General features: G+C 36.0%; 1 protein-coding gene across 2 annotated transcripts; it reads right to left on the minus strand.

Annotated features, from left to right (window-relative positions):
• Positions 1 to 1,186: 1,186 nt before the first annotated feature.
• Positions 1,187 to 11,926, minus strand: LOC127445884 (PRA1 family protein 3-like). Of its 2 annotated transcripts, XM_051706335.1 has the most exons (4): positions 11,538 to 11,926; positions 9,460 to 9,677; positions 6,413 to 6,547; positions 1,193 to 1,337 (listed from the first exon to the last, which is right to left on the minus strand). In XM_051706335.1, the coding sequence occupies exons 1-4, from the start codon at positions 11,765 to 11,767 to the stop codon at positions 1,333 to 1,335; spliced, it is 588 nt and encodes a 195-aa protein (XP_051562295.1). In that variant the 5' UTR covers positions 11,768 to 11,926; the 3' UTR covers positions 1,193 to 1,332. The 2 variants fall into 2 exon arrangements, with proteins under 2 accessions (XP_051562293.1, XP_051562295.1); XM_051706333.1 differs by having other exon boundaries at positions 1,187 to 6,547; positions 11,538 to 11,924.
• Between the last annotated feature and the right edge of the window lie 307 nt (positions 11,927 to 12,233).

The raw sequence follows: 12,233 nt of genomic DNA on the forward strand, positions 1-12,233 counted from the left end.
ACATGCACTTAATAGTGAAAACAAATTGCCTAGGATTGTGAAGTTGTCCAAATTGAGAGTAAGATCAGCTGTAATGTTGCCATTCAAAAAAGAAAACTCCAACACGTTTCAAATCACATAAAGGTTCACCTAACAAATTAATTATTATTATTATTTTTCACCTTGATTCGGATTCCTTTACACAGAAGTCATTTACACAGCTTAAGACTGCTCTGTGCCTGCATAAAATTCTTTGTAAAGAAGCCATGCCACATAAAAGCCAGACTAAATTATGCCTGCTCTGACCCACCTCAGCTCCTAGTATCAAAGGCAGTTCTGATGCTGCTTTGGTTCTGTGTAAATGAAATGCAGCATCAGAGGACTGTTGTTGTCATGACAGAGCATATAAAGTATAATTTAGTTTCATATTAAAAAGTCTAATTTCATATTTTCATTCATCAAGTCTATTCGTAATTTTATGCTCAAAACATTAATCTCACAACATTATTTATGCAACTGAAATTGTTGTGTAAATTTATTTAAGCCACCTCTGAGCAGCATTAAACAGTCTGTGCAAATACACGTAAATGCCACTTCAGATGCAGCTTCTGTGCTATAAAGATATATATACACATTTGTGAATAAACTTAAACAGATCATTTGTTTTCTTGATTCTATTCAGCAAAAGGCAACTACTCCCATGAGTAACTTAATGTTTTTTTTTTTTTTTTTTTAAACATTTACAGAAAATGTGCAAATTATTATATGGTCTTTTATGATTATTTTATCCACTTTTCATTTAAAATTGAAATATTTTCCTTGGTAAGCTCATACAGTAGAATAGGACTAACCCATTTCATTGTCAAAGTACAGTGTTGCACATTTCACAACTTGACCAACAGACATTTGATTTCCATCACCATTGTGAAAAGCTGATTGTGAAACAGTTTTTTTTTTTTTTTTTTTTCACATTCCTGCACAGTCTTTTGTCTCCAACCATCTGGTGCATTGTGTCCACTAAATGAATCTTTTTAGAAAAAAGTAAAGATTGGGAATGATTATATTCTTGTTCATGCATAAAAAAACATTATGATGTCCCTTTGTGATTTAATAATTCATGCATCAAAGCCGTTTGAAGTTATTTACCAAATGAGCAGGAATGGCACAGTATAATCACTACAGAAGCTTTATTATAACACCACAGATACATTTGTGACAAAATATCCAATGACACAGTTTCAAAGCTTCACAAAGGAAAACAGAAGAATATAACAAAAATACTTATGGTTGTTGGATAATTTATTTACTTGGAGTGGTATCCTTACAATAGCAGAAGCAAATCAATGGCTGTAATCATTCTGAAAAAAAAAAAAAAAAAACACGACACAATATATGAATTGAGGTGAAAAGATGAACCGTTATAGTATTTGTATTTCATTTAATGCAATTACCTTTCTGAAAACATAGTTTAGATAAATTGAAATCCGGAGAGCAGTACTAAAATTTTCAGTGTCGCTTTAACACAAAACAGGAAATTCGTTAAAGGTGCTATATGTAATATTTTTACTGTACTAAATCATAAAATGACCATAATATGTCATTAGAGAATTAGGAAACATGCTAAGTTGAAATACTGGCTTCTCCAATAACAGTGCTACAGCCAGTATATTCTACTTTGAAGTTTCCATTCCGGGCCGGAATTTCTGTTTATGTTTTGGCCTGTGTAATCCCACCCACTGCCCACACACCAATAGTATTTTGACAAACAACACTGCTTGCTGCAGCCATGGAAGCCAGCAAACGAACTGGATCAGAGATAATGTTCCACCCGACCTAAAAAGCCTCGCCATCTGTCTAAAAACCACCATGACCAGAGGTGTAGTAAAACAAGGATAAATACTGGAGATGCCTTTGGAAGATGGAGACAGCTTTAAGCCCAGAAATCCTTTAAAATGGATGCTGAGTTGGCTAATTTGCGTGTCGACATCCTGTTCGAGTCTGTTTGTTTGTAGCTTGCTAGCCTACTTAACATTGCTTATTCCTCTACGCTCATCATTTTATTTTACCACGTGCTTCGTTCTATTCCCGCTTTTCTACTGTTTCATCTGCGTGTATATTACCACACGCACCCATTTTCTTTTCTTTTCTTCCACTTGTCTACATCTCGCATTTCGACTGCGTCCATTTGTTTTCTCTGTGTTTTACACAGATTATTGCATCAATCTCAAACATCTGCTGATCAGGAACTAACACAACAACAGCAAACAATTGCGTGAGGGATTCACATCGATCTCAAACCCTCGGCACTCAAGAACAACCATAACAACAACAACAAACAATTGCGGTAAGTCATGGCATCCACTCATATTATTGCTTCCTGCATTGCATGCCACATGTTTACTATAGCTTCGTCAGCAGTGAGTGGTTTACATGTGATAAATGTAAGGAATTAGTCATGCTGATGGAGAAGGTTAATGAGTTAGAGACACCCGAACGCTTGTGGAGGTCAGTGAGAAAGAGATGCCTGCAGATACTGTTTTGGATGCGGGTAGTACAGCGTGCTACACACACACTTTGGTTCCGGCTGTAGAGCCCCTGCAGCAGGGCGTTTCTGTGACGTCTCGGCGGCATACTTGCTCAGCAGAGCGACACCACTCTCCCTTTCCTGTTAGTGTTTCCAATCGATTCTCCTCACTCAGTGATGCACCCACTGAGAATCAGTGGAAATAGAGACTCCAGCCACCATTGTTAAATGCATTTCCAGTGCCAGAGTGTCTGACATCAGATCAAATTTACAAGTGCTGGCTACTGCTATACGTAGATTTTCTAAAATAGTTAAGTTATTCATGTTGGCACTAATGATGTCCGGCTTTGCCAGTCTGAGATCATTAAAGATATTGTTAGAGAGGTGTGTGAACTTGCAAAAATTGTCAGACACTGTAATATGCTCTGGCCCCCTCCCTGCTCGTTGCGGTGACGAGGTTTATAGTAGATTAGTGTCACTGAACGGCTGGATGTCTGAGAATAGCACAGGATTTAGAGACAATTGGAAGAGTTTTTGGGGTAGAGCTGACCTGCTAAATAGAGACGGACTCCATCCCTCCAGGGAAGGTTCCGCTCTCCTCTCTAATAATTTGGCTCATAGTCCTAATATTGATAGTATTTGACTAACTGGGGCCCAGGTCAGGAAGCAGACAAACTGGCTAATCCGAACGTCTGCTAGCTGCCTCGAGACATCACACAGGTCACATAAACAACAACACATAGAGACTGTATCACCTAGATATCACATGGAGACTTATTGAAACATCAAAAGACACAACATGTATGTTAAGATACAATACCAACTAAGCTCTTAAAAGAGATATTCCCAGTTATCTCAGAACCTCTTCTTAATATTAACTCCTCGCACAGTTCAGGATGCAGACACACTCACTCAGTTTAAGCCTAGACTAAAGACTCATCTGTTTAGCCAGGCATACACCTAATGTATCTATCAACTCACAATTAGGCTGCTTTAGTTAGGTCTGCCGGAACCAGAAATATTTATCATGCTTTATTAACTCTGCAAAACATTGAATGTCAGCTACGCTAATATTATTCTATTTGTTTCCCTGTCTCAACCTCGGGATTCATATCCCGAGGTTACCAGAGCCGGCCAGATCCACCAACGTTCCTGCTTGGTGTTGGACTCCACTGCTATGTGTCTCTGAATGATGATGACTAAACGCAGCCGGTGCCAGCCAGACATCACTTCAGTCCAACCATAAGACATGGGATACTTCATATGCCACTGCCTGAACCTTGGATGTAAGGTAGACATCATTGAAATTACCTGCTGGTTGAAATGCGATGCACCTCACTGATCTCTGCCTGCATCACAATGGTCTAATGATGGACTACACTCTTAAAATGGAATACATAAACTTTCAATTATTTGCCAACAAAAGCCTCCATCAGCCAACTAACAAAGAACAATGCATCTATGTGAACTTCTGCAATTAATCCAGGCTGAACTTCAAAGACATTAGTCAATAATCTTACAGTTCATACAAAATCTTTGTATAAACACTGGCCCTTAACACTTACTTAGTTTACTAATTTTAAACCATGACCTGCACTGCACATAAATAACTAATATTGACATTATATTCATGCTGGTTAGCCAGAGGGCAACTGGCTCCCACAGTGAGCCTGGTTTCTCCCACGGTTATTTTCCTCCATTAACCAACATTTTTTTATAGCTTGCTCACTGGGGATCTAAATACAATTATGATTTAATTATTTATTTTTATACACAATTTACAATCATATTTAAACTACACAATGATGATTAAGATTTTATAACTATTAGTTTCATTTTCTGTTAATGCATGATTTTCTTTTAATCTGCTTTGAAACGATGTGTGTTGTGAAAAGTGCTACACAAATAAAAATGACCTGACTTGAATTTAAAGGGATAGTTCACCCTAAAATGAAAATACTCTCATCATTTACTCACCTTCATGCCATCCCAGATGTGCATGACTTACATTTCTTCTGCAGAACACAAATGAAGATTTTTAGAAGAATATTTCAGCTCTGTAGGTCCATATAATGCAACTGAATGGTGATCAAAACTTTGAAGCTCCAAACAGCACATAAATGCAGAATAAAAATAATCCATATGGTTCCAGTGGTTAAACGACTGTGAAAGTGAGAAACATCATTTAAGTTCTTTTTTTTTATTTATTTTTTTTTACTATAAATCTTCACTTTCACATCTAAAAGTCACATGTGGCACCTGTTTAGATTTTCTTTCATTTGTGAAAGTGGAGATTTAGCGTAAGAAGGACCTAAATATTGATCTGTTTCTCACCCACATCTATCATATTACTTTTGAAGACATGGATATAACAACTGGAGTCTTATGGATTACTTTCATGCTGCTCTTATGTACTTTGTAAAGCTTCAAAGTTCTGGCCACTATTCACTTGCATATAATGGTCCAACAGAGCTGAGATATTCTGAACAAAAACAAATAATTTTAGAAGCACTAAAAAGGTATACACATCTGGGTTGAGGGTGAGTAAATGAGAGATTTTTCATTTTTAAACTATCCCTTTAATAATACAATGGGTGTTTAATGTTTTTAATGCCTAGAGTATTTAACATTAATTATAAATGTTACTTTATTGTTCTACATGCTGTTTATTGAAACGTTTGTAAAATAGTTTAAAATGTACTTACTGAATGTATATTCATCCAAAAATAAAGGAACTACCATTTTTACATGTTTGTTTATTGTATGGTTTATTTTACAATATTTTTAAAGGATAAAACAATCTGAAAATATTAACCCACTTATGAGATCAAATTAACCCAGCATTCCTGTAAAAATGAACCTTCATTTGAGTTGAATAAATAACCTATTTTCTGGGTTAAAATGAACAACCCAACTTGCTGGGTTAGTTTAGCCCAACGTGTGTTCTGTCCCATATTTAAACGACGACTAAAAACAACCCAATTTGGGTTATTTTTCACCCAGCATTGTTTAGAGTGTTGTGAGGGTTATTTGACCTCAAGGTAATATAACCATGATATAGACTGTTCAGATTACAATGAGCATTGTTGACATTTCTGATGCCTAAGTAATACCTGAAGATTTATTGTCTGTCTGCAACAAAGCCATCCAAATTCCATTGAAATCAGGGAAAATTAAACTCAGCATAATGTAAACTCTTTCTTTGGTAGAATCACTCTGTGATCTGCAAAACTGTTTACATTTTTTGTCATATTCAGGGATGCAAGCTACTCACCTTTTCTGAAGCTAATTCGCCCAAATTATTTGGTAAACTTTTCTACATTTTCCTTATTAAAATCACTTGAAAGGGCTATTTTAAGCTTGAACACTTAAAAAAAAAAAAAAAAAAAAGCTTTACATACATACTGAAAATATACATCTGGAGCACCTGCTATGACTTTCTCACCTTTTTCACATCTTATAAGTTTGAATTCCTGCTAACTTGGATTTGATAAATGTACAGAAGAATACTAACATAACACTTGAAACTTACACGCATGACACCATGTTCTTCTACATTCGAAATAAAAAATTATCACTTATGAGGTAGTGCAACACCTAAACCAAAATCAATTTTTTTTTCAATGTGCAGAATTATATTTTGAGTAGTATCCACCAAGTTAGATGTATTGGCTACAAGACTTGAGATGTAAACAAATATGTTTCATAACATTGTAAAACATTGGAAAATATTTTTATGCACAATCTATTACAAAAAATACATTGAGAAAAATACTGTTTGTTTTGCCAATCAAGCTCAAAATATATTTTGGAAAATAGCGAGTGTAAAAGTTCCTTCATTTCTTTGACAACCTCAGAAAGGCAATCTTTATTGATTGAGTTTGCTCTCTAGAAAGCCTTGAATTTTACCGAGATTCTCTTCTTGTTGGCCCAGTGCTTCAAGTATGATGCCCATGGGTGATTTCTTGAGTCCCGCATTCTCCATCTTATTCTCCAGTTTGTTTTTTATGTTGCGCAGTCGAAGTGATGCATGCGCAAAGATCACTGAAATGTAAAATGACAAAGCACTTTAAAATGTACAGATGCTTCATGCTTTACTTTATTTCAACCACTTAGTTAGTTTGAACTAGAGGTTGACTGTGGATTTTTTCTGCTGATAACTGATTAATCAACCGATATTTTTTTAATCAATTTAAAGAATGTTTAAAAGTCTAACATTAATATGACGGGCACAGACACAGAGGCTACAAGAGTCCAAAATTAATAAAATCCAATATGCAGTTATTTTTTAACCAAAATATCAATAATACCCAGAAAAATGGTACACCTTTAAGCCGCAGCGAAAGAGAGAGTATGTGGATGCGGTTGCATAATTTAAAGACATAATGCATTCAACATCTGAGTTCATCCAGAAGAAAAACGAAAACAGAAAAGAAAAAATAAACTTATCATCGCTGTCCGATGAAAAACACGTATCTCCACTTTGGCAATGTTGACTTTTTTTACCATAGACGGAATGCTACGAATGACCTCTTTCCACTGTTTAAACTGTGCATCGAAATGGCCAATGAAAAGATGTTTAATCCAGCTGTCTGTTTAACAAGCATCTTGTAAGATTGAATATGAGAAAAAAATTGTTTTTCCATGCTCTTGAAAAATTAGTTTTTTGGAGATACATGTTTTTCATCAGACAGCAATGATATATTATTTGTATCTAATCAAATATTTTGTAATATACCTTTGAATTATATTTAAGTTTATGGACAATTATATTATAAATTGCTTAAAATAATAAGAGTATTATTAAATAGTTGATTACATACAAATAATATCTCAAAGATCTAAAAATCTCAAAAATGTAATGTAATATACTATAAGTTGTTTTACATTTACACTCCTCAGAGACAGATAGATACGCCGATTAATATTTCTGAGTTCAACTGACAAGTTTTTTTAAGTTTTATAACTTATAACAAGTTCAGCCAACAAAAAGTTGAGAGTTGTCTCAAGTTCATCCAGGGAAGTTATTTTAATGCTAAATTTTAAGCTGTGATAGCTAATTGGCACAATAATTTTTTTTTTACAGTGTAACACCAAAAGCCCAAAACATACCAGGGAATTACTTTCAAATGACAGAAACGTGGCTCCATTACAATGCTCTAAATTTACACAATTATTTACCAAAATAAGCTTTTTATAGCCTATATATTGCCCAGATAAAGGGCTTTGTGTGTGTATACTGTATATATTTCACCAGATGAGGTTTAATATTCAAAATATATGAAGTAAGAGACACGATGCATGTGCTGATGGAGCACGTTTCTGTATACTCACATTTTTATTTGTATGCCCTCGCTTTAATTTAAAACACTTGATTAGCTAATCAAAATAACAAAGTATATATTGAAATGAGGAAAAAAAAAATGTATGAATATTGTCAATGATGAAAAATGTAGATACAGTAAATTTCCACCAGGTGTCAGTGATTGTTTTTATTTAATCTATGGCGCTGTTATAGGAACTGTAGAATCCTCTAGGGCTGACCACAGTGTAACATGGAGGAATAAATAAATATACAAAACAAACAAACAAATAAAAAAACTATCAGCAATGATTTTTGCTGGTAACGATAGTTCAAAAGACAACTATTGACACGATCAATCTGTAAAAACGATATTTCAGTATACCTCTAGTGTGAAAACCCTTCTAAATTATCACACAGCTCTCTGGAATGCCTGATTCAGATTGGTAATAAGTGGTTTCTGCAATCAAATATTTTTGTATAATCACTGCTGTACTGTATAATTGACTGTTGAACTGATTTCATATCGCAGCTAGCTTTATGTATCAATCAGCAGTCTTGTTCTCCTCACATAATTCAATTATTTAAACTCACATCAGTTTTTAATCCATTTATTTATTTGGCAAGTAGCCATATAATAATTGACAGTCAGCAGGCCATTATCACATATTTTGAAAATTATCAAATATCTAGTTTTGAAATTACATAGTATCTGCATTAAAGGGATAGTTCAACCAAAAAAGAAAAATTCTCATCATTTACTCACCCTCATGCCATCTAAGATGTGTATGACTGACTTTCTTCTGCTGAACTCAAATGAAGAATATCAAAGATTAATGAAGAATATCTCAGCTCTGTAGGTCTATACAATGGTGACCAGAAGTTTGAAGCTCCAAAAAGGAGATAAAGTCAGCATTAAAGTAATCCATAAGACTCCAGTGGTTTAATCAATGTCATCCAGTTGGTTTTGGGTGACAACAGACCAAAATATAACTCCATTTCACTTAACAATTTGTCATTGTAGTCTCTATGCACAATCATGATTTCAAGCTAGATTACATTTCCTAGTGCTTGACGCATGCACAGAGCACTAGATGGAGCAATACGAAGTGTAATCGAGCTTGAAATCATGATAACCAAGAAGACTGCTGTCAAGATGTACAGTGAAAAAGGAGTTATATTTTGTTCTCACCCAAAACCATCTGGATCACTTCAGAAGACACTGATTAAACCACTGGAGTCTGATGAATTATGTTTATACTGACTTTATCTGCTTTTTGGAGCTTCAAAGGCCTGATCACCATTCACTTGCATTGTATGGACCTACAGAGCTCAGATATTCATTTTAAAATCTTTGTTTGTGTTCAGCAGAAGAAAGTCATACACATTTGGGATGGCATGAGGGTGAGTAAATGATGAGAGAATTTTAATTTTTGGGTGAAATATCCCTTTAAGTAACTGTTATGTCTTGCATTATTTTCCTCCATGCCACACAAGTTTATGCAATGAGATCTATTTATTTCCTCCAAGCCACACAAGATTTTTCAATTAGATTGCATTCTAATACATTACATCTAATGAAAACAAACTGGTTCTTTTCAGTCCACTGATGGAAAGCATATAAAGCTGATAACAGATTTCTTAAGAAACTTACAGAGAAGTGGCAGCTTGATTCCCAACAGCAGTACCATGACTCCACCAAAGAGTGACATCAGGAGGAAACTCACAACCATGACCAGGAAAACAAACAAGGTTGGGTTCTCCTTTTTGAACTTCTTGATCATGGCCTTGTTCTCTCCGGCCCATACGGAGCTAATGAAAACTGAAGCAACGACTGCGGCACCTGTGAACATTCTCACAGGGTTCATGAACCTGTGGACAGAGGTATTGATGTGACAGGAAGATATTGAGGTTAAAATCATGGTGACTAGATTTGGCCGTGTCCTAAACCTGAGAAATTGTGTATTTACATGGAGTTTATGGAGGTAGTAGCACGGCAATCCAATGTATGTGTAACATCCTGTCCAGATGCCTCCATCTGGAGGATTTTTGAAGGCATAGATGTAGGCTATCCTTTGCTACCTATAACACAATCCTGTGTGTGCGGATGGGCAGTATTTAAAAAAAATAAAAATGGCATCTGAAACGGTAAATACGTTTATAAACGTACATTTTTTCCTCTAAGAAATAAGCATAGTTAAATTTGCACTTGGTTATCTCATTCACCTCAATTTGTCCTAGATAATCAGACATGATTTTATTGGGGCCTGGGTAGCTCAGCGAGTATTGACGCTGACTACCACCCCTGGAATCGTGAGTTCAAATCCAGGGCATGCTGAGTGACTCCAGCCAGGTCTCCTAAGCAACCAAATTGGCCCGGTTGCTAGGGAGGGTAGAGTCACATGGGGTAACCTCCTCGTGGTCGTGATTAGTGGTTCTCGCTCTAAGCTGTGCTTGGATCGAGGAGAGTAGCATGAGCCTCCACATGCTGGGAGTCTCCACGGTGTCATGCACAACGAGCCACGTGACAAGATGTGCGGATTGGCGGTCTCAGAAGCGGAGGCAACTAAGACTTGTCCTCCGCCACCCGGATTGAGGTGAGTAACCTACTAAGTAGTGGGAATTGGGCATTCCAAATTGGGAGAAAAGGGGATGAAAAAAAAAAAGATGTGATTTTATGATACATTTTAAGGCAGTTTCCATAAAAGGTACCTACATAAATCTAAAAACTTGTCTGTCAAGTCATTGACTTTACTGGGCAGCAAGGCAGCTTCAGACACATCCTCACCTCTAAGCTTTATGAGAACAAAAGCGTGTGTCAATAGTGACATCTAGCGGTTATAATGTGTAAACACAATCAAATATTGTTGATAAAATATGACATTTTTTTCAGAAGTGCTGATTTTAAATGATCTAAAAATAAGTCAAATCCAACTATACAACATATGAGTGATGGTATTCTGTATACTACACATTAGGATATTGATATACTTTTGAGTGCATGACTACATACTGCTGCAGACCATTGCTCATAGTTACTGTCATGTGGTTACCCCTTTAAATATTGTTCAGTCTTAGCAACTGGCTATAACAGTAGAGCCAAACCAAATTCCCCAGACATCAGACTGGCCTTCAGCTCACAAACATATCTGCCCACATATCAACCATGTGAACCAACTATATTTAGATGGAAATGAACTTGTGTTCCATTCCATATTTAATAGAAAAATACAGTTTATCGCATAAATGCCTCAAGTCATTGATGATAAGAGCACGATACAGCCAGTATTTGAAGGATACTATATTTCACTGCAAATGTACCATGGTACAGTGATGTATCAGATGGTGATATAGGCCCATGCAATGGCACCGAGTGAATCCCATATTCAGGTACCATGTCCAAAACAGTACTTTTTGTTAACGTTATTAGAACAATGCATTATTTGCATCGTAATCATTACCTCAGATAACAAGGCAAGTGTCCTTCTAGCTATTTAAATGTGATTTTATAGAGTATTGAGAACATCATGATGCGTATTTTAACAGACATTACTTTTTGCGTTATTAAAATATCGCGATACTTCCTGTAATCCGATGTTCATGCGCAAGACGTGTAAGAAATAGGCTACTATTTGAAAGCGTACTGTCTAAAATTTACGTGCATTTAAATCCCACATCATGCATGATCAAGTTAAGAAACAAGACAGTCTGATGATATAACATGGGACTCACCCTACGATCAAGAAAACAATGATTGCCATCACCAGATAATTTGTTTGATAGTACAGGAGGTTGCTGACCACTCTGTTGTTCCATTTTGCCAAATCTCGTGTATCTGGTTTGGCAAAGCGCTCTGAGCTTGGACAGAAATCATCCAAGGCTCTCAGAGGGGCGATCTCCACTTTAGCCATTAAATGACTATAGTAGGATCCCTGCAACTGACACTTTGCGTGCAGTTGCATGCTCACTTTCTCAATCTCGCGATACCCTTTGGGTTTAAATGGGCGGTAACTTCAAAAGTAAACAAACTTTCACGTATAAATATTTTTGATTTGATGCAATCAACCCAATATTGTTTTGTTTTATTATAGTACCGCATCACGCATTGTCTCAACCCTTCGCAGTCATTTTTACTGCCCGATTAAATTAGCTAAAGCAAGATAAATATACAAAAATGGGCATTCCTAATACAGCGTGTTAGGGGCTGTTCACTCCTAGTATATTCTTTCGCTAAAGAGCTTAAAAATAGTGCAGAAATCAGGTTTCTCGAGACGTGTTTTTAACAGTTGATTTGACCTGGAGTCTAAACAACGTGGCGCTCCTGCATATGATTCTGAAAAAACAAAACAAAAAACACAAATCTGGAAAAATGGATATCTAGCAGCACGTGTGAATGCATTACAGAGTGGGCGGACGCAAAACGAGTTC

This window comes from Myxocyprinus asiaticus, chromosome 9, assembly GCF_019703515.2.
Source record: "Myxocyprinus asiaticus isolate MX2 ecotype Aquarium Trade chromosome 9, UBuf_Myxa_2, whole genome shotgun sequence".
Taxonomy (NCBI): domain Eukaryota; kingdom Metazoa; phylum Chordata; class Actinopteri; order Cypriniformes; family Catostomidae; genus Myxocyprinus; species Myxocyprinus asiaticus.